Here is a 23,414-nt window from a genome sequence, read left to right as displayed (position 1 = left end):
TGATTTTAACCTCGGCCGACACTTTGATTGAAGGCTGAGATAGCCAGAGGACCCAGCTAGCTGCACCCAGACTCCTAACCCAGAGGAAACAAGAGAAGAAAATTCTGGTGGTTTAGGTCAATAGGTTTCAGGGTAATCAGTTCCCCTGAAACAAGCAGCCAAGATAGAATGCGGAACTCTACAGCAAGGCTTGGCAAACTTGCTCTATGCCAGGCGAGATGGTAGGTTTTCAGCAGCGTGGGCCAAACTGTCCCTGCAGCGATTCTACCGCTGGAGCAAGAAAGCAGCCACAGATAATATGCAAACAATGACTAAGGCTGTATTCCAGTAAAACTTTGTAAAAACATGGTGATTTGGCCCATGGGCCGATTTTGCCAACCCCTCCTCTAAAGTAGAGTCGAAGTCCTATTTTTTTGAGTTATAAGACAGATGATCTTCATTTACCACTGTGTTTATATGATTGTAACAAAAAAATTAATCTATCATAGCAATATAACAATCATAGGTAGCTGAAAAGGAAAGTAGCAGATGTTCAAGAAATTTCTGACTGAGATGGAATCTAAGCTATATAAAGCTATCTTTCTTAACAAATGGATGCCTCTATCTGTACTGTGATATGTTATAGCTTACACCGTCCCAGAGAGAAACCTGAATCAGAGAGCACCTGCAAGGGAAGCTGCTCATGTAGACCCCACCAGGATACCTCCTGACTGCCCTGGCTTCCCCTCACATGGCTTGCTCCTCTGACCGTGGGGACAGATGACTGTTTACCTTTGCTTTTTGACAATGGTGATGGCGGGTGCTCTGTAAACACTTCTAGGGGTGGGGAGTCATGGTGCTCGAAGTCTTTGTCCATGGCTTCTATGAGACTGGTGATGTCCGAGTCCTCCGAGCTGTGCCTTGTGCTGCTGGCACGTTCCGGGTGGGTGGGTGGGGTGTGCGAGGAGGGCGGGAGACAGCCGCTCTGTCTGCAGCTCCTGGTGCTGAGGCACTGGCGGTGCTGGAGGCTGCGCATGCTGCTCCAGGGGGCTGTGGCCATGGTGCTGGCCACTGTGCTGGTTCTGCTTTGCCCCTTTGGACCTTCTGCCCGCTGTGTGATCCTGGGGCGCTGTGTGTGCCTCGAAGACAAGGGGGCTTGTCTTGCTTGCCAACTGTGAGGAGGCTGCTTGTGCAGAAGTCCTGCTCGAGGTACTTGAAATGCTTTTGGCTCTGACGTTTTCCACGTCAGCTGAGTTTCTGTTGCTGTGGCTGCCGTGTGGGTGCATTGATGAGCCACACTGCTTGTGATTCCCTGCACCAGGCCTTGATGACGAGCCTCCTGCTCCACAGAACCCCCTACTGTGACTGGGGTCACAGCTGAGTGTATTCAAGCTGCAAAAAGGAACACTGCAGATCAGCAAAGAGTTACCTACAAAATCTAATATTAAAAGAACTTATTCCATCAGAACAGACACCACAAATAGAAACCACGGGAAAAAACATCAAGCGAGGGACAATTCCCACAACTTTCTAGATTCTACTTTATGTGAAAAGTCAGTGATTAGAGGGTACCTGAACCTTAACCAATGCGATAAAGACATGGCTTCTGGGATGAACGCTTAGTAACCAAAGGCAACCAGGGTGTTAAGTAATTAGAAGTGTGGTTTTGTTCCTCCCAAACAGAAAGGAAGACATTTGTTTAGTTTTTCTTGTAATCATATCAGCCAAATCCATGCCCACTAGAGAATTGATTGCCAGTGTGTGACATACTTTCCTTCAGATGAAATACCAACGATTCTCCTGAGGTCAAATGGCCTTCCCACATCAAAGGGTGGGTTTGAGGCCTCAAAGGATAGTCGCCGTCGAAATGGCTCCCAAATTCCTTGAGCTTCCAAATAGGCTGTTCCAATTACCAAGAGAAACAGTGCTCTGCAGGGTACAGGAGGTGGACAGGAGGATTGTTTGTTAGTGCAAGAGAAAAAAAATTAGCTGTTAAACAGTTTTTGGTATGGTGTAGTATGATATAAAAACAAAGCTGTTGGTAGCAATTCTTAATGGGCAAGGCCCAAACCAAAAGGTCATGGATAAAAATGTGCACGCAAATTTTTATAAATGGCAATTTTACATGGAGTGAAATAATTTTACACAGAGGAAATAATTATTTGTATCAGAATGGATACCTGGAGGATGATTCTTTTTTAATTGAAAAAAAAATCTGAGTTACAACTGTCTGGGCCAACTTTTCCCCATTGTGCAATGTAACTATGTAAACTAGTTTGGGAGAGGATATCTGATTCTCAAAAATATACAAAGAAATAGGTTGTTAAAAAATGGGATGCTGGGGACTTAAAAATATTTATAATCAGTTTTATGTTGCTTAGGCATATAATTAAGTATATATGCCCAAATCCAGCAAGTACCTGGCAAATTATGAATTTTTTTAAAAAAAAATCAACAGGTACTTAATTTGATTCTCCGCTTTCAAAGGTAAATGCTTATACATGCCACTGAGGATGGCTGAGCTCTAACTGTTCCTTCTGGTATAGCAGTGTGGCAAGGGCAGAGCTGTGTTTGCTGGCAGCACATCCTAGCTCTCAGAAAAGTGACCAGCACACAGCAGGGACCTGATAAGTTGTGTCCATCAATGAATGAAATCCAACCTCAAAAGAAGACACAATACCTCATTATTCCTGAGATGATGATGTACAGAACCAGCTCCCAGTTGGGCCTGGGGAGGGCCTCTGCACAGGTTGCTAACATGTGGTACGGGAGGGACACATTTAACACAAATACAAACTCAGAGCCACTGGTCGTCACAAACTTCAGTTCACGAATCACTCTAGAAGCCGTGAAATCAGGAGTAAACCTAAAACAGAGGATGGCAGTGAGGCTGAGTTAAAAAACAACAGAGCACAGCAGTTCAAGCTGACAACAGCCCCATGAACCCTAAAGCACAGAATCTAAGGGTGGTACTTAGAAGGTTAACAACAGGAACAATTGCATTCTGTGGATAATTTTGAGGAATTATGTAAAAAAAGAATAACCATCTTCTCAGACATTAATTCAGGAAGTGTGTCTGAGCTTCTTTGCCTTTCCTCTTCTTTATCTAAGCTGCATTCCCAATAATGCCTTGAACAAAACAAAAACCCACCCTAGAACTGGGGACCATTCCTCATTGCCTGCAGCTCAGTTTGCTGTCACAATCATCTTATTTTTTGTTACCTGAGCGCACCTTGAGGATAGACGTTTCATTACCTCATTGTACTTTTAGGTCAAGAATTAAGCCTCACATGTAGTAATTTAGCCACTGATTAAGTAAGCATCACAGAAGGGCTTGAAATTATTATTCAATTAAGGGGACAGAGTTTATAACAAGTTAGTTATCAATTAATTGTTGAATATGCTGCAAAGCTGGGCATGGTGGTACATGCCTGTAATCCCAGCAGCTTGAGAGGCTGAGGCAGGAGGATCCTGAGTTCAAAGACAGCCTCAGCAACCCTAAGCAACTTTGAAAGACCCTGTTTCAAAATATAACTTAAAAAGGGCTGGGAATGTGGTTAAGCACCTCTGGGTTCAATTCCTGGTACCCAAAACAAAAACAACAACAACAACAACAAAAAAAAAAAAACCTACAACTCTTACTAATCAGGCATTAAAATGGTCTTCTAAATTAAGTATTGCCCATTCTTAGTCTGCAAGTTAAAACTACACACGTATGGTCCAAGTCTCTGTTCTGTGGCTGGGACACTGAACTCATCCCAGCATCTTATGCTAAATAATTCTGAGTTGGTTTCTAAGATTATCTGATCCACCTGGGATACAGAGAAAGTTTTACTACCTTGAAAACAAAGACATAAAGAAATACCTTAGCTGAAGATTAAGTGGACAAAAAATCAAATGAATAATTGTGGATAAAGATCATTTATTATCTATAAATACAAAAATATCTTTCTTTGCAGTATCTGACTCTAGTATTAAAAGACAGTAAGAAGTTAGTGATTCATTATACTGCACCTTATAAGAAAACACTTACAATATGATTATGTCCTTTGAGGCATTGGCACTTAGTGCAAACTCTTGACAATTAACAACTTTAAAGCCATATCCTTCACATGAGTATCCACTGATTTCAATGGTTTCTACGTGGACTTGAAGTTGTCCTGTATTCTCTACTTTAAACGTTCTTTTCAATGTGAAATTTGGTTCTCTTAGTTTTAAACCTAAAGGAAAAAAATCAGCAGTGAGGATAAATGTTGCTATCACAGGCTCCCAGTGCAAAGGATAAGCACATTCTTCATGAACTACGGCTGTATTCCACATGACAAGGAAACCAGCCAGTGCCCAGGTCTCGTCGGGAAGCACTCCACTTTTATATGTTATTTTAGATGGCAAAAGTTTTATTATACTTTACTTTTTACCCTTAAGAGTGAATGATCTAAGGTATGTAATTAGTATTGATACTTTAAGTCTTTTAAGATCCAAATCAACAAGACTGAATGTACGACACAGGCCTTCCTCAATGGCTTGAGCACCTTTCACTATACACAGGTGTGCACTGGAGGGTCTGTCCTTACTCCTGGAATTATTTGCTGTTCAAAGTGGGTGCTGCAATCTGTGCCCTCGGCACTGTCAGAAATACTCACTGTCTGTACAATCTTTTTTTTTTTTTAATTAATTTTTATTGTAGGTTGTTCAAAACATTACATAGTTTTTGATATATCATATTTCACACTTTGATTCAAGTGGGATATGAACTCCCATTTTTACCCCATATACAGATTGCAGAATCACATCAGTTGCACAACCATTGATTTACATATTGCCATAACTGTACAATCTTTTAACAATGCTTCTGTGATTTTGAAGCATAAGGAGCTTCCTGGGCCTGGAAGCTTGCCTGCCACCCTCAAGTTCTCAGTTGTTCCTTGTCCCTGGACCATCACAGCATCCATCACAGTCAGGTTATTTCTAGATAAGAACAAAAATCACAGATTTTTTTTTCTCCCACTATATCTGCACAATCTTTTGATCAATAATTTCTACAGTTATGTTGTAACCCATGTCATACAAATTTATACACTGAATTTTAAGGGTGTAAAATTTTAAATACATAAAGAAAAGCAAAAATTTGTTATTCTTAAGAGTCACACATGATACTTCAGTAACATACTACTTACATTTTTGAAGGATAAACATAAGGACTTTGATGTAAATACTAAAAATTCAATCCATACCTAGACCACAGAACCTACCTCACTATGATTAGTGAAGAAACAGTTCTGTTGTGAATTGGAGTAAATTTTACTTTGACAGATTTCTTTTCTCCAGGTTTTAAAATTAGGTTTAAAATTAAATGTCGAGAGAGGCCCTCGGTAAATCCTATTGAATTCTGCAGTGGATGAACCTTGAATCAGTGGGTAAACAAATAGGAGTCATTAAGATAGATATTTTCTGGAAAATGTTTTTCCCTTACCCCATCTAGAGCCCAGTAGTTCCTCAAACTGATTAAACATGCAAATGGCTGTGCCCTTCACGATTTAGGCAGGTCAGCTGCACTCAGGGATGAGGAGCCAGTGACGGCCTTCACATTCTGTGTAAACCCCCAAATGGGCTTTGCTCTCAGGCCATCCGAGTCCTCATGTTTGTGTGAGGCATTTATTCTCGTATATAGATATTTTTAATCTTAAATACAACACATCATAGAAAAGGAAACAGAACTAAGATGAATAGCTGGATGCGTCAGCAGAAAGCAAACAAGCACAATGACGATTGGCACCCCAGACCCTCACAGTGCTGCCCCGGTCACTGCCATCACTCCTTCCTTTGATGGGAACCAACTGCAGAGGCTTCAGGTTGCAGCAAATGTTTTATTTGCAACCATATTTCCAATTTGTATCAATCTTTCCTTGAATTTTATTTTGAAAACTAGCCACATAGTTGCTACTTTATAAACACTTGATTTGAAGCTTTAAATTTTAAAAGTGTAGCTTAATTTAGTATCTAAAATATTACGCTTTGATGGCCAGCAATAAATAGTTAAAAAACATTTTTTAAAAAAATTAAAGAACCCATACTTCACACATAAAGACACATTTCTGATTTTTAAGATCAAGTTTACAACTTCTAAGAGAAGGGCTGGCAACACTTGGCTATCGCTGAGTCATATCTCCAGCCCTTTTTTAAAAATTTTGACAGGGTTTCATCAAGTTGTGTAGGGCCTTTCTAGGTTGCTGAGTCTGGCCTCAAACTTGTGAGGCTCCTGCCTCAGCCTCACAAACTGCTGGGATTACAGGCATGAGCCACTGCGCCTGGATCAGGTATATTTTTATCATACCCTTCAACAAAACCATGCATCATGACACTGAATGAAGCAGATATAAGAATCTACTTGTTTGTTAAATCAGAGAGCCATTACTAAGATTTGCAAAATGGTAAACAACCCCTTCTTGCAAACTAAATTTTTAAAAATAATGTTAACATCGACAACATTTTCATGTTATCTGTTAAATGGAATAGGTTTGTTATTTTAAATGAATGAAATCAATCTTCCAAAGATTTCCCAGTTTTAATTTCTAATATGGTAAAATATTAAAATATGTATTCATAAAAAAGAAACCTCTCTAGGCTCTTTAATAATTTTAGGACTCTAAGGGAGTTGCAAGACCAAATATTTTGAGAACAAAATTCCACAGCAGTGTAAAAAACTGGGATAGAATTTATCCTAAGCTCTTCTCAGGATCTCCCCTAGAATTTTCTTAGAACAAATTTTTAAGGTCTATATTTCATTTGTTTTTCCAAATACTACTTGTATGCAATTTTTTTAAAAGATGAATATTACCTCATTTACTTCTTATTGTGTATTTTCTCCTTTTAAAAGCAGAGGAAACAAAGTTCTGGTTATTCTTCTTGATAACATCCAATAATAGTTGGTCACACTGACATTTTACAGGTGAGAAAAGCAAAGTACAAAAAGATTCCTAGATAAAGGTTCAAAACTAGAATACATGACTGTCTGAACATCAGTCTAGGGGTTCAGCCATCAAAAGGTGAAGCTATGGGAAAGATCACAAAATTTCAAGAACTACAAGATATCTGATTTGACAAAGCTAATGAGCAATTCCTAATCCGAAGTTGTCATGAATGATGATGGTAAGGACAAAGGTTCTGGAGGCCAAGAGGTGGCCGTCACTCTGCAGGAGCCATGGCCCCCAGGGCTGCCATCCTCCACAGCAAAGCCTTCCAAAGGATGGTTTGTGGGCATCCAATCTGGATGAGAAAAAACAGCGCTGGTTCCTAGAACAAGCCGGTTTATGTGTGGGCTTATTTATTCAAGATGACTACTGAGCAAAAGCCGTGGATACCTGTGCCAAGCACAGATACAGCCAGCCACAGGTTGTGAATTCAGGGAGCTTGCAATCTTATTAGAAAGCAGCCAGAAGAAAATATAAATGATCAAGCTCAATATTTTTATGCTTAATCAAAATAAATTATGCTTCATCTGTATATGTAGTCTTAGAACTTCTGGTAGCTACTATGACAAACCTTCAAGGGTTGGTTGTTTAATGCTCACAAAAAGGAACCTTCTGCACAGTGTAGCCCTTACCTTCATCCAAATCCCACCCACTCTTCCCAGTTTCTCTGCATTTAACATAATCATTGGGCTGTTCTGACCTCTTCAGTAACTCCCCTTCAGCTACACTGGAAGGTAGCCACAGGTTTCTTTCACATTTGCACTGTTGACACTACGCCATAGCAGGCCTCTGGATACTTACAGTGTTTCTGTAGACTTGAAATTCTAGTGTTCTCAAATCTATCTTTGCTGTCTTACTCAAGTTAAACCTGAAATAAAAAAAATGTATAAAGACATCTTCATAAACAGCTTCATAATTAAGGGGATTGTGGAATACTAATCAAGTCTTTGCTAATTATCTTTCAGTAGGTTTGGGGATAAAGTTTACACTTGATCCCAAAATGTTAAAGGCCGCATCTTGTAATTAATATCTTGTTCACTTTTTACAATAAAAATGTTTCAAAGGTTCTAGCTGCTTTCTCTTCACAAATTTGTCAGGAGGGAAGATTCACACTGCCTGAGATGGAAAGCTTTTCTAGATGCTTAATGCAATATCATCTTCTCTCCCCAGAACCCTCTCTCAACTTTACAGATCCAGAATCTACGTTAAATCTATTACTAGCAGTATGAGATACAATACAGTTTTAATTAATCTGAATAAAGATGCAATGAAGTTTTAGTTAATTTCTATATAACACCATGTAGAAACATTTGACATTTAAAGCAATGCTTACCTTGAGACTAATTTATCTACAAAGACTGAAGGGTTGGAATATAAAGCCAGAGGAACAACCTGAACATAGACAGGAACATCTGCAGGATTTTCTAAGGTAATCTCTTCTTCCTTAAACAAAACAATGAAACATTAGATGAAAGGTTTCTACATCAAGAATAAAATTATATTATTAGTTCTTATAGCAGTGATGAGCTTACTGCCTTCTCGTGGTGAGTAGGTCACTATTGGTGGCAGAGCCCAGGGCTTGGCACCCTCTACCCTGAACCCACAATCTTCTCACCACACACTTCTCTGAACTGCTAAACTTTGCAATATCCATTCTAGAAATATACAACTGGGTTTTCAGGTTAAGAGTGACTACTTTAAAATGCTAGTGCACATTTATAAAACTTAAAGTCACCTGGAATACTTACTGAAGAGCAGTTTGTATTGGTGAGCAGGAACTTCAAGTGCCGGGGGGAGCTAAGTATGGAAGGCCAGGAGAGCTCGGCAGTGATTTTTGATATTATATTTTTTTGAAGGTCTGTATTTACTTCAAATATAGCACTCAATCTAGAAAAACAATTCGTATATCACTGTATCACAATGAAATATGTGAGTTTTCTGAGCATAAGAAACTCTACAAGACTTGTGTACTTGAGAAAATTTGTTCTGGATGACTCCAAAATATACAGGTTTATCTGCTCTTATATCTTAGCAAGTTTTTTGTTTGTTTGTTTTTGGAGGGGTGGGGGTACTGGGGATTGAACTCAGGCAGGGGCACTCAACTACTGAGCCACATCTTCAGCCCTATTTTGTATTTTATTTAGAGACAGGGTCTCACTGAGTTGCTTAGCACCTTACTTTTGCTGAGGCTGGCTTTGAACTCATGATCCTCCCGCCTCAGCCTCCCGAGCTGCTGGGATTAAAGGCATGCGCTACCACGCTGGTTTTCCAAGTTTTTAATGCCACAGAATGATGTCTGTTTTGACATACAGCGATCATCTGTACTTCACACTGAGCATGTAAAGGTTGACAATCTTAGGAACAGTTCTAATAGTGTTAGTGCAATCTGTGTAAAGCTTGAAAAATCTTTTTTACTTATAAATTCAGTAAAAAGCTGGACAGCATTAGACAACATATAGAGAAGACAAGCATATAAAGGTAGTATATGTTGTGATGGGACCCTAAAGGATCTATGCCTGGGGAAAAGATCTGGACACCATAGCCGGGTGCTAGGAATATCTTCAGCAGAACTAACGAGACAGCAGTACATTGCTTGGCATGGGATTCTTTTGGCCCTTGAAATAAACCCAAACAAAATCCTCACATGTAATGAAGATGTCAGTCAAAGAGGAAAAATGTGAGGGTTCTGAGTAACCCTCATTTGAATAATTCCCTACTTATGAGTGTTTATAAGCCAGCTGTCCAGAACTTAGAACTAATTATAACTGGGGTTACAACCCTGGAACCAAATACTGGAGCTCATTTAAATCCAACGCTATCAAACTGGTATCACTGGACACTGCTAAGAGTATAGGCTTCATGAGAACACTAGAAGACATTCTCTCACACAGTGACGAGAGAACATAAAGGCAGGAGCAGGGAGCACATGGCAGGCAAGGCCAGCATTTGCTGGTGACGTGGAGAGGTCCCTGGGGCTGCTGAGCCCAGCCTACCACTGTGAGTCATTCATTCATAACTGGTGTTGAGATCTGAAACCCCGTGCACTTCACAAGCCTGTGGAGAAACAGGCTACAAAGGACAGCTTCGGTGAGCTCCTTGCCAATCTATCAGAAGTCTCCTTTACTCATTTTAACTATTTTAAAGTAAAAAATTTAGCTTTCTTATATATATTTAGTTGTAGTTGGACACATTACCTTTATTTTATTTATTTTTATGTGGTGCTGAGGATGGAACCCAGGCCTTGCACATGCTAGGTGAGCCCTCTACTGCTGAGCCACAACCCCAGCCCTAGCTTTCTTTTGACTTAAAAAAGCTTTTTTTGCAGCAGATAGTTTAGAAAAACAAACCCTCAGATTCAACTAGTAATGGTTTGAGAACTTTATATTACTCTTAAGTTGAAATATCTATGTTCTGACAAATATATTTCAAATTAGCCAATTAAGAAGAGCACTTTTCATTATTTTATTACTATAGACAAATGCTTTTCTTAAGTATATGAAAAGATCTAATTTCTATAGTACCAAATAATTATATCTTTGCTTTTGAATTCAGATGCTGTACTAATTTGCCATTAGCATGTTTAAATTTTTTTTTCTTTTTTGTAGAACTGGGAATTGAATTCAGTGGTGCTCTACTACTGAGCTATATCCCCAGTTCTATTTATTTATTTTTTAAAATTTTGAGACAAGATCTGTTGCCAAGGCTGGTCTGTAACTTTTCATCCTCTTTCCTCAGCCTCCCAAGTCTCTGGGATTATAGACGTGTGCCACCGTGCCTGGCTGTCATGTGCATATTTTCTACCTGCCAAAGACACAATGGGGAGCCATCTGACTTGGGCCCTCCCCAACGGCCCAGCACTTTGAAAGGAATAAAATACACACTGGGTCTCAAGGAATAAGATTCATACTGGGTCTCCTGCACTGGGAGTAAAGTAGGGGTTTTTCTTTGTCTTTCACAGGCCAGTGGCAGGTAAAAAACTTTTTATTCTTATGCAAATGACTGTGTCTAAGGAGAACAAGGTAGTCTCCCTCATAATGACAATTTCAGATTTTTTTTTTTAATTTTAAGAAAGCTCCACACTGTACCGCTTGTACACTTCCCTGGAAAGGCTTCCACGTGCCAAACACAGGGGTGGACTTTGAAAGAGGGAGGCTTTGATTAAAAGAGTCTGTTTGGGTGATAAAGGCAGCAGAGGAACAGCAAGGAACTCAGTAAGCAGAGGAGAAAGGAGAAATAAGGCAGTGTGTACATTTCTGAGCAATGGTAATTTAAGATGTCTCACTAACAACCTTCTGAAGATCAGGCATATTTTCTTAGCTATAAAGTAAAGTAACCTCATAGAAAAATGCAGTGACATTTACAGCTGAGATGCTATACACCTGTGGCAACCCCACTCACCTGTGGCCTGAACTTTCCTTTATTCCCATCTAGGCTTTGAATAAAATCTGGTGGGAATCCCAGTCGGCCTCCCACGCATCCTCCTGCATGGCCACCCCGGGCTGCACCTTGGGTTCAGCTACAAGGGAAACAGGTGATGAGGACTCGCTCCACAGTGCACCGCCTGTCCACTTCCCTGGAAAGGCTTCCATGTGCCAAACACAGGGGTGGACTTTGAAAGAGGGAGGCTTTGATTAAAAGAGTCTCTTTGGGGGATGAAGGCAGCAGAGGAAGAGCAAGGAACTTACATTTGGATAGAAAAGGCAAGCCAACGTAGCAATGGTCCCCACACTGCAGTCCAGGATCAAAATAAATGTTTGCAATCTACAAAGAGGCATATTAAAACCATGAGTCCCCAACCCATGGAGGGGCACAATATCAAAACAGTCACGGGGGTAATTCTCAAATGTAATGTTTCCAAACCTTTGACTTTTTCCCTGGCTCCAAGTCTTCCCTGTTACCCCATAATCGTTTGTAGTAAAATCGCACATCTTCTGACAAAGATCGTATTTGTTGTATCTTTACCTTCTGTGAGAAGGAATTCATAATATTTAAACTTTGATGAACTATTTTCCCCTGTAGGAAGAAAAAAAAGAAAACTTAAACTCAGTTGTGTATGGTGTGCTTTTCCAAGATCACACACTTTGGAGCTGACAAGCATATTCCCAAGAAACCATAGCCCAAAAGACATTCATCAGTTGATAATTTCTAAATTTGTAATTGAGAGGAAAACAAAAACAAATGCCCCACCAAAACCCCCCAAACCTTTGTTGCTGTTTTTATAGCATTTTACCAACACACTTCAGACGAGGAGTCTGTAGAAGGAATTAACATGAAAACATTCAAGACGTAGCTGACATACTGAGACAGCCAACCAGGTACAAACGAGGTAGCTTTAAGGGACAGGCACTCTCAGTTTGTTAAGCAAGGTTTGTTTCTATCAAGGCAGGGCTGCCCCAAAATAACTGAATTCTAAAACATAAAATCAAACAAGACAAAAACACAGTTTTTTCTTAAAAGACTGTCTTTAAAAAAATAATAAAAGCATTACTTGAACTATCAAAGACAAATCAGGTTATCTTATAAAATAGGTTATCTTATCAAAGCAGCACACAGATTAAATTACTAAAAAAAATCAATGACTATGCTTACTAGTTGCAAGTTTCTTGTTATGATTTTGTGCCACATTTTAAATGAAAAATGATATAAATAATCCTCAATAAGAATATTACAATCTTACACTTTCTTTTGGTGAACACAGAATTTTATCTTTTGGTGCATGTGATTCCTACCCATCTAAGGAAGTCTCTAAAACGGCAAATGCACTTTTTTAACATTTAGTATTAAAAGGCTACAGAAGTTAAGAATGTGCCAGTGAAGAGTTGGGTGAAGGTGACACTGGGACCAATACTCCTCATTTCCAGGCTAGTGAGAAAACACACCAGAAGGACCCCAGAGGGCAGGGTCTGTGGGCTGAGGTGGGAAGAATCTTAGTCCCTGGTGATAACTACCATCCTCGTCTCTCAGGGGTGCAGTGTGCATCCAAACAGGTAACAGACAAAAATTTCCCTTTGTAATTCTACCCAAACATAAAGTATTAAGCACTAATTTTCTGAAATGTTTTTTTACTCAGGTATTGTTTCCATCCTTCCTCTGACAAAGAGATTGAAAGAATCTGGTAATATGTTAATTTGTAATTGCAAGCAAATATTTGGTCCTGAGACCATCTAAAGACTTTTGAGAGCTTGAGCTGGACAGCCCTAAACTGATGCCTTATTTTATACAGATACTTCCTCTTTACTCCCCTGCGGGCCTTTTTATGATCTCCCTTAAACTAATTATCCTCTTCTGGGATTTTAATTTTTTTTTTTTTTACTTTTTTGCAGTGCTAGGACCTCATGTGTGCCAGGCAAAGTACTCTGCCACTGAACCACCTCAGTCTCCCGGGATTTACACAAAGATTAAGGAGATGACTGACTGAGAAGGTAATTGAAGGAGAGAACAAGGTACTTTTGGATACATGATACATTGCAAAATACTCTACTGTCATGTATAACCAAAAAGAATATATATATATATATATATATATATATATATATATATATATATATATATATATAGTGCACAAATTAAAGTTGAAAGGTCATGGCTTAAAAAGGAGAAAGCCTCTGGAAAGGAGATGGAGATGACAATGGAACCAATTCATGAAGATATGCAGTTGTTTGAAGGGAGACGAGCGGGAGCAGTCCAGACAGAGGCAGGAAAGGGCGTCCCCCCTCTGCCTAGCCCTCATTCACTGCACCCAGTTTTCTGTGGACCCAACCAGGCTCTGGGTCGGCCCAAGGCACTGCACAGTAACTTCCACATGCATCCTGCGTTTCCTTCTGCCTCAGAGTCAATCTTTAGAGTTCAGCTTTGACCATGTTAAGCCTCTACTCAAAACTCTGGATACCCCTGCACATAAATGCACCTACTTCTCATACTGTGGCTCTGACATGTCATTCTATCCTCTATGTCCATCCTCACTAGGCTGGACAACCCACCACTGCCTGAACCCACCACAGAGTGCACTGCCTCTGCATCTCTGCAAGGCTGGCCTGGCCTGTGCATGATTTCCCACCCTATCCACTCCAGTTGGACGCTCCATGCCAGTCCCACAGCACTTGGGGATCAGATGTGCACTTCTCTCTCAGCCTCTCCTCGCCATCTTTCTCAGGGCAAACTTGGAACGTTGCCGTGCATCCCTGAAGAGAGCCCACTTCCCTTCATAGATTGAACACTTCTTGAAGGAAGGGACCATTTCTTATTCCTTTTCTAAAGAATCTGGTTCATTCTTGCCTTATAACAACTGTTGAGTCCTAGAAACACAGAGGTAAAGGCTAAGGAAAAAAAATTAGCCAGAACAAATCTGTAAATTAAGTGTCTTACTGGGAAGGACGGAGGAAGAACCATCTGCTTTGGGAAGCAGGTCAGGGAGCCCACGGCAATCACGGCCTTCACAGGAATTGTGAGGATCTGTGGAGTGAAGAGGCAGAGCACAGTGAGCACATGCAAGTCAAGGCAAGCTGGACAAGCACGGCATTGCTTTGGGGGCAACCAAAAAAAAACTTCTGGGAACTTATACTGAAAATGATCTGCTCAAAACCCAATATTAAAACCCTGGATGTTGAATCTATCCAAATGTTCTCCATAAAATATAATAAATATCCATGTACTATCCAGTAATTCAATAAAAACATAATTAGCAAGACTACACAATGGGGAAGGAATAAAGACAGATTTTTCAAAATACAAGTATTTTGAAGATTATTAGTTGTAAAAAGGAAGGTCTAATAGTACCCCCTAAAGTAACATGTATAAAAATCCAGCATGTTTGAGTTATGTGGCTCTCTACTTTTTGTATATACAAACAGATATCAACTGAATGCAGTGGTGTGTGCCTGAAATCCCAGCTACTCAGGAGGAGGGTGTCAAGTTAGATGCCAGCCTGGGCAACTTAGTGAGGCCCTGCCTCAAAATAAAAATTAAAAGGCAGCTTAGTGGTAGGGCACCCAGGGTTCAATCCTCAGTACAAAAAAAAAAAAAAAAAAAAGAAAAGAAAAGAGTTGAATATTCTAGGGTTAGAACCCCAACTCATGCTTCATTCAGATCACAAGTGAGTTACTAGGGGAGTGACATAGAAGGCTATTCACTGTGTATTCCCTAGGCTGGTCTCCAACTTGAATCCTCCTGCCTCAGTTACCCATGTGGCTGGAATATGTTCCCCACAGTGCTGGGCAAGGATATTCACTGTTAATTCTTATTTTCATCCGTATAACAAAAATTTTCCTTAATTCTGAAATGTACTTATTTCTGCCATGAATGGCAAGTATGTATATCTCACTTTCAGAGGTAATTAATTTGAAATATTCCCAGCAAATCACTTATTAAATAGCCAATTTTGTTTATTTTGCAATGAGATTTCTCTTAGGCAGGGGTTGTGTGTGTAAAAACACATAGAAGGGGCTGGGAATATAGCTCAGTGGTAGAGTGCATGCCTTGCATGCACAAGGCCCTGAGTTCAGTCCTCAGCATCACAAAAAACAAAAACAAACAAAACACATAGAAGGACCAGGGTAGCAACTGTTTGGATTTAACAGTGTCGGACTTCCTAAAGAGCTTCTAAGTGTTACATTAAAACTAAGAGTAGCAGGAATACATTCTCTCCAGCCTTCACTGAATGCAACATAAATCCCACAAAGAATCTTCTTTAAAAATCCAGTCATCTTTTTGTCTCTTGCCTGAGAAGGACTCCTGTACATATCAATGTGAGGAATCAAATGAAGACATATTTCCTGACTTTACCCTCCGTTTTGGGAAGGTCACACAGGAGGACATTTATGACTGTAGCAGGAAATGGTACTCTCCAGCTCAGGGGTCTGGTGGGCTTGGGGGCAGTGCCTGTGCCACCATAAGCTGGGCTCTATCAGCGACTCTGCAGGTGTCAAGGACACTTTTCTAAAGTTTATTTTTTGGTTATGAGCTTTGGGTTTCATTAGAAAACTAGGAGCAAATAAATCCATCTTCTATAGATAATTCTGAAAAGCTCCGTTTTTGAGAAGGTTGCTGGAAGCCTGGGTCCCTCTGCTCCAGCCCTCACCAGCTCTGGCCATATAGAAACAGAGGTGCTGAAGGAAGGGCTCTGAGCAAGAGGACCACACCTGCCCTGGGTGGCAGCCGTGTCTATAAAAGCTCAGTTTTATGGACACAAAAGTGATAAAACTCTGAGTAAAATTTAGTTCTCTGTTTCTATAAAAATAAAAAGTCTCATAAATATATTTTTTAGATGAGTTAAAAATAAACATAGAAAATAAAAAGGGACTGGATTATTCAGAAAACCCCCACTGCCGCGACCCCCCACAAAACCCTTACCTCATAGTCTGTTGTGATCTGTATGGCTCCATCATGAATCCCTTACAGTTTTTTTGCAGTAAGTTTGACTCTGAAGACTGCAAAATAGCCTGAGGCTAATATTACCTGCATGTAGTAAAAATGACATCACTCATTAGCCCTACAAATTCAAGTTTCTATGGAAGTGGACAGGAAGCTGTGGGGAATCAGCTGACCTGTAGTCCTCACATACACCAGTCACACTGGACGACCAGACCTCCCTGTACAACACCCCACAATAACACCCATCCTTTAACGTCCATCTACCACACTTATTGCATGGGCCACTGAGGACACGGCAGCCACCCAGGGCGGGTGTGGTCCTTTTGCTCAGAGAGTTCCTCCTTCAGCACCTCTGTTCCTGTAAGGCCAGAGGGGGTGAGGGCTGGAGCAGAAGGACCCAGCCTTCCACGATCCCTTCCATCACATTAGTGAAGGGCAGAGGTGGATTCAGGTTCAGGTTCTGAATGCAGCTCTGCAATGTCTTCACAGCTGCTGAGACTGGGTCAAATCAACACCAAGCCCAAGGCATCCCAAGGAAGTACATCAACAACTCTGTGCATAAGGACATTAAACTTTCCTTTTGTAAAAGTGCCCCAAGAACTTCTATTCCAGCCTGCACATAAAGTACCTGAGGCTCCCTCTCACAGAAGGTGATTCTACCGATTATTTTATCAATAGGCACAAACTCCAGGTCCCCTTTTCAGCAGTGGTGAGGGTGAGACTGGTTTTCTTGTTTAGAGCTGCACATGCTTACGATGTGGAAAAAAAGTCAAGGAAAGATTCTCAGAGGGACCAAACAATGTCTGCCTCATAGCTACTCCCTTCTAGTCTGGGCAGAAACACTGCTAATTGAAGATACCTCTTTCAACATTCATGGCTCTCCCCTGGTAAATTTGACAAAGGGTTAGTTTAGAACCCATGAGGATGTCTCCTGTAATGACACCTGTATTATAGAAAGATAAATTTTTCTTGCTCTACAAGTTTGTATGACAAGGTAGAGCTCAACCCCTTTGGGATTCAGTGCCCTCAACAGAACAGGGAAAGGCTGAAGCAGATTACCTACCAGGGCCTTTCAATGTCAAATAACCAATGCTGTAAAATTATTAGTTGAGGTATGTGACATAGCAATGGTCTTTATCCGTGGTTTAGACATCCACTTTAGTTTAAGGAAATAAGAAGAAGGCTTACTTACTGATGACTGGTCTGATAAAGAGGATTTTTCCAACTCTGGAAGGTTTGAAATTATTGTAGTTCTATTGCCTCTTTCTGTAGCTATAAGTTCTATGGACAAACCATCTCCTATGATATGCCAACTTTTTATAGCCAGCTTAAAAAAGAAAATACAAAAGTGATTATTTCAATATAAGCATAAAATCCTTAAATCTGATTTCGAATAAAGACAATTTTTTTACCTCAATTGGATTGCTGTTTATAATTGCAAATAAAATATTACTTGCTTCTGTAGCACTCAGAACTCCAAAATCTATGAAGCGTTCTTCTATTTTGGGGGGCAATACAAAGTACTGGAAAGTAATGAAAAAACTGGATTAAACACAAAACCATGCTTATTCAACAGAATGTTGCCAACAGGAAGTGACTGTATAAGACATACTACAGTGTCTAATATGTTCAGAAGCTCAAGGGCCAGGAGAGGTCAAGCCCCTGGGGACGAGGGAAAAAGTCTGTGGTCTCAGTAGGCACTGTGACTACAAGTAGGTAATCATTCCAACAGTCACTGAAGGAATCACATACAAACAAAGGGGAGACGTCCAGTAGCCTCCCCTCCCAGAGGCTACTGACTTCTGGGAGGACAGGCTGCTGGACGACCTCCCTTGTTTGTATCCTTCCTAACAGTGTTACCTCTTATCTAGACTTCTTTCTTTCCTTGCTCATGCTCAAGACAGCTTTGATTTTTTTGTTCTTTTTCCTGTGTTGGAAGAACTCTGTTCTGTCCTTCTGTTTTATTCCACTGCTCTCTTGATGCTATGCCTTCACCATCTTATTTTCTTTACTCTCTTGTTCTTTTCTTTGTCCTGGTATTTCCTGACTTTAGTCATCTTTTCCCTACAAATGTACCTCTTAGCCCTTCTTGTACTATTGTTTCCTACCTAGTATTTTTCTTCCATTTAGTTCCTTTTTAGAATCCCTACCATTACAATAATTTAAAAGCAAAATTGAGAGAAAGCAGCATGTGAAAAAGATCTAAGTGAACATTATGACTAGAGGGATCAACTATATTATGGGGAGAGAGTAGTCAACTGTAATCCAAAAATATTTTTTAAAAATTCCAGAAAGAAACAATTTCTAAGTTTTCAACTATGTACTGTTCTAAGTAGTGCGATGAAATCCTGTGCTGGCTTGTCTGGGCGTGAGCGATCCCTCTGTCCAGTGTATCCATGCTGTATATGTGATCTATTAGTTACTTCACTGTCCTGGTTATCAAATCAACTGTTTTGGTGTTACACTACTTTCAAGGACCTTACTGTACTTAGAGACCCAAAGTGCAAGGGTGTGACAACAACAGTGATGGCAGCATTTCAGATATACCAAGAGAAGCTGTAGGGTGCTTCTCTCAAGTGAAAAAGTCAAAATAATGCTTTTAATCACAGCATATTGTTTTTAAAAATTCTATTTTACTATTTGTTATTCTTTTCACTCTATCTTAACTGTACCTAATCCATAAATTAAACGTAACCACGTGCATGTGTGTTTGTGTGTGTATATATGTAAGAAAACACAGCATGTATAACTGGCTCTCCCAGTTTATGGGCTTCACATCCAGGGACTTCACAGGTTTTGCACAAGTATTATGCCATTTTACATAAGGGACTTTAGCATCTGTGAATTTTGTTATCTTCAAGGGATTCTGGGACCACTTCCCCATCAGATACTGAAGGATGACAATATGGGATTCAATGCCATCCTTGGCTTCATGCATTCCCTGAGGGTCTTGAAATGCATCCTCTGTGGATAAAGGCAGTGGAGGCTCCTAATACTGTACTGTTCTATACTGACTAGAAAGGAATTATAGAGCACAGATAATAGCAAATCCTAAGAGATTGCAACACAAATGCCTAATGAGATCTGAAAACACAAAAGACAGCTGGGAAGTTTATATTTTAAAGGTCAATAACATACTTACATCTAAAAAGCCTGTGTAAACCCGCACAGGTAAATGAAATTTAGAAGCATTGGTAATAAGTAAAATGTTGTTATATATGTGCATGGATGATGTGGATGGCATAAAAACCAGGGTAAAAATGTATCCTGATTCATTAGGAAGAATTAAGACTGGTTTGCTGAAGTTGTGAACCTAGGAAATGAGGGAAGAGGAAAAAAACAGAAGTGTTAGAATCATCTACTTGGAAGAGCAGCAAGATAAAAGCCTGAAGAGTCCTGGACGTACTTTAAACATTGTTTTGGCTTCTTCTGGCAGCAGCACATCATGTATGAGGATCGCAAAACTGAAAGTGTTAGTAAGGTAGACTGGCCTCTCCACAGGGTCAGCAGGACTGTCTCGGATGTGAAATAACATTGCAGCATGATCAAATCCCAAATAGCTATGTGAGGAAAACAAAAACAAAAATAAATCATTTTCATTTCCATGTGTTAATTTAAAATCTAAGTTCGTTTGTTGTGAGTAGTAATTTACATTTAGTATTAAGGACTGCATGTTATTTAATGACTCACCACACGATTTAAAACAAATTGGCTTGCAAAATATTGTAATGTAATAAAAAGAACTATTCTTTAATGAATCATATCAATCAAACAGTAAGAATCAAAAATGTACCAAAAGGCTTTAATCTACTTTGAAAAAAATCATGTTTATCACTGAAATTGCAATCAGATTTGTTAAAATGAACAACTATAAATTGTATATTGAACTTGGTTGCAGTTAGTAAAAAAATGAATTACATGTTACTGTCCATTTATAAAAGGTTACAGTTCTAGAAGTACTTATGAGTTTATAAAGAAACATAAATGATTGTTTCTAGTACTGTAATACTTCTGTAATATGTTACAAAAGGAATGACAGAAGAATATGGTTCAAATAATTTAAATATTGAAAAACCCCACAGATTTATTTTTGCATCACTGAACCTTCCTCTGAACAAAACCACATTATCCCACTTATCTTTTTCTCCTAAGAAAGTAATAAATAAAATATAGAAGGTTCTCTTTTACAGCTGAAGTTATTCTTTTCAACAAAGAATCTGGGTATGATTTTTGCTAAGGTTACTTAGTAGGAAAACAGAATGTGCTGATTAGCAACAAGTTATAAAGATTATTTTTAAAAGAAACCCAACCATCTAGAACTTCTGTTTGATACAGTATTTCATAAGTTTAGAGAGACTCTAGATATTCACCCATCTAAAACTTCTGCTTGATATGGTATTTCAAGTTTAGAATAACTCTTTTCCTTTGCTTTAACAGTTATTTTCCCAGAAAATTGAGATGTTTTTTTTTTTGCCCTTGAAGCTAAAAGGAAGCATAAGAAATAATCTGTCACCTCTTAACTATCAGAGTATGAGCGATTTTATGTAGACTGACAAACTGGGGAGGAAAAAATGAGCTTTCAAATTGCCAAACAGAATCCGTTTAAACAATCACATTTTTTTTCAAATAAAACAGAGAAAATGTTCTTGTTCTCTTTTTTCTGGTAATGAGCTAAGGAGACCAGGAATTAGCAAGTGAACATGCTACTGTGGAAAAGCGCGGTCTGTGCCACTTCTCTGCAGCCATAGGCCTGGCCCTCCTCCCAGGGCAGTGCCTCTCAGGTGCCACACTAGGATCATTCTCGCTCTTCGCTGTGGTGCTGCCTGGTGCTCTGAAGGATGTCCATGGGCATGCAGGGCCTCTACCTGCTGGATATCAGTTGCACCCCTTCAGCTGAGACAACCCAAAATGTCTCTAGATGTCGCCAAGAGTCACCTACTAAGAACTGCTGGTTTACAGCTATTCTAAGAGAGAATGGGCAGGACCCATGTGGCTAGAGTCCTGCTATAAAAACCAACTAAGCAGCAGGGTGCAAGCAAAGGTTAAGAGGAGAGCTCTGACTCCCCGCATCAGCCAGCCCTCGAGGAGCAGAAGTGGAGACAAACCCTCTCCATGGGTTCACATTCTCACACTCTTCTCACTGATGAAGTGATACCTGTAGGTTCTGTGGCAGTTTTGAATAGTTTGACCTGGAATCAGACAGTGGACCCAATGTGGGTACCCGAAGATGTTCCTTTCAAAGCATACAAAGCATCTGATGTTTAACCTTCTGCCCTTTAAATTCCTCCAGGCACACTTCCACCATGAGAAGAATGTGTCTGTCTATGAGTGTGGCAATGTGTCATAAACTTCAGACAAAATAAAGAACAAAGAAGGGGTATTTGATAGATGGTGATTTTAGATTTTTTAAATTTCCATTAAGCCTCTTACTGTTCTTTGCTAGGTGGGCATTTCGGGATGTTTTAAATTTTTCATTATTTGTTCAGATATTAGGCTGATTACAAGGACCATTAGGCATTTCAGAGTGTCATGTCATTATAAGTGGTCAAAAATCTCAAGAAAATTCAGTTAAAAAATCCTATGAGTGACTTTTTTGGGGGTACTCATGATGGAACTCAGGAGCACTTGACCACTGAGCCCCATCCCCAGCCCTACTTTGTATTTTATTAGAGGTAGGGTCTCACTGAGTTGCTTAGCGCCTCACTAAATTGCTAAGGCTGGTTCTGAACTCAGGACCCTCCTGCCACTGCCTCCTGTGCCACTGGTATTACAGGCATGCCCCACCATGCCCAGCCCTAAAAGTGACTTTTGATGAGCAAGATGCTTGATAAGTGAACACTGTAGAGGTCACACATATAATGCTCATTTTGAAAATGTTAAACATTAAATAAAACACATTCCCGGACAGACTTCCACAGCAGTCTCACAGAAGTATTTTGGGTTGGGACCTGGTCTTTTCTCATCATATTGAAAACCACTTTTAAGAAAAGCATTTGTTTTTAAAGATCTTTTCCCTTTGTATATGACTTTACATGATTTCTTTAAGAAACTTTAGGGCTGGGATGATGCCTGGTGCAGCATGTGCCTAGCTAGCAGGAACCCCAAGCTCCATTCCCAGGACTACAAAAAAAACAACACAGCAAGGTCCAAACAGAGAAGAAACACTTTAAGTCTGTGATGTCCGAAGAGCCAACACTAAGGACATTGCATTTCATGCAAACATCTGCTGGGGGGTCAAGAAGGCACTGGAGAGGGAACTCTTCGCCCTTGCCAGCCAAACTGAGGGGAACCACGTGGCAGGACTGTGGCCAGCATGCACTCCCCTTTTCCTTGGGCTTATGACAAGAGCAGATTCTCTGTGTTCTCAGGGCTCCAAAATTACTACATACCACTCTTTTCTCTGCAAAGCCTATGTCTTCTGCAGACAGAAGACCACTTATCACAGACTTGCCAGTGAGGCGCCTACACCTCCTTTGGGGCGGCCTCCTGATGTGTGCTATGGACGTTAGGATCCTATTTAATCTGGATCCCTGGGGTTCTCACTGAGCTGAGGGATAAGTTCTGCAGGAGTGTGCAGCCTATGTCCTTGCTCCAGATCCTCCCTGGAACCTTCAGCGGGTGAGGAACGGACCTGGTGGTCTCACAGACACTGCGCAGAACATGCCAGGCCCTGAGACCCCGCTGACCAACTATTCTCATCCAACCATACCTGAGCAGACATGGCTTCATCCCAAGGCCAAAGCTGAAGCCGATGGCTCTCGCTCACATGGGTCCCTGGGAGAAAACCCTGTCCACAGTTTTTTTTTTTTTTTTTGGTGTGTGTGTGTGTGTGTGTGTGTGTGTGTGTGTGTGTGTGAGTGACCAAGATTGATCCTAGGGCCTTGTGCTTGCTAGGCAAGCACTCTACCAACTGAGCTATGTCCCAAGTTTTAATTCTTAAAAACTACATATATAGTTCAGCAGCATGAAATCACTATTTAAAATATTCTGTGATAGCAAACTCAATATATGGCTAGTAGAGTAGGCAAGACTAAATTTAAAAATGCTGTAAAATGTGAAAGTCTAGGTTGAGTTAATATTTCAAATGACAAAACA

General features: G+C 40.1%; 1 protein-coding gene across 1 annotated transcript in view; it reads right to left on the bottom strand.

Moving 5' to 3' along the window:
- LOC143386060 (transmembrane protein 131-like) overlaps positions 1-23,414 on the bottom strand; it is a 139,465-nt gene that overhangs the window by 67,238 nt on the left and 48,813 nt on the right. Inside the window, 21 exon segments of the mRNA XM_077107914.1 lie at positions 772-934; positions 936-1,371; positions 1,750-1,908; positions 2,660-2,845; positions 4,013-4,199; positions 4,482-4,490; positions 4,814-4,947; positions 5,232-5,383; positions 7,752-7,818; positions 8,284-8,393; positions 8,699-8,837; positions 11,349-11,466; positions 11,636-11,711; positions 11,811-11,963; positions 14,316-14,402; positions 16,299-16,403; positions 17,512-17,646; positions 17,732-17,842; positions 19,462-19,632; positions 19,726-19,879; positions 20,690-20,801. Coding sequence (XP_076964029.1) covers positions 772-934; positions 936-1,371; positions 1,750-1,908; positions 2,660-2,845; positions 4,013-4,199; positions 4,482-4,490; positions 4,814-4,947; positions 5,232-5,383; positions 7,752-7,818; positions 8,284-8,393; positions 8,699-8,837; positions 11,349-11,466; positions 11,636-11,711; positions 11,811-11,963; positions 14,316-14,402; positions 16,299-16,403; positions 17,512-17,646; positions 17,732-17,842; positions 19,462-19,632; positions 19,726-19,879; positions 20,690-20,801 — 2,964 coding nt within the window.

The sequence above is a fragment of the Callospermophilus lateralis genome (genome assembly GCF_048772815.1).
Source record: "Callospermophilus lateralis isolate mCalLat2 chromosome 14 unlocalized genomic scaffold, mCalLat2.hap1 SUPER_14_unloc_1, whole genome shotgun sequence".
In the NCBI taxonomy this organism is placed as follows: Eukaryota; Metazoa; Chordata; class Mammalia; order Rodentia; family Sciuridae; genus Callospermophilus; species Callospermophilus lateralis.
The sequence above is the reverse complement of the archived record's forward strand: the minus strand, read 5'-3'. Positions and strand labels throughout refer to the sequence as shown.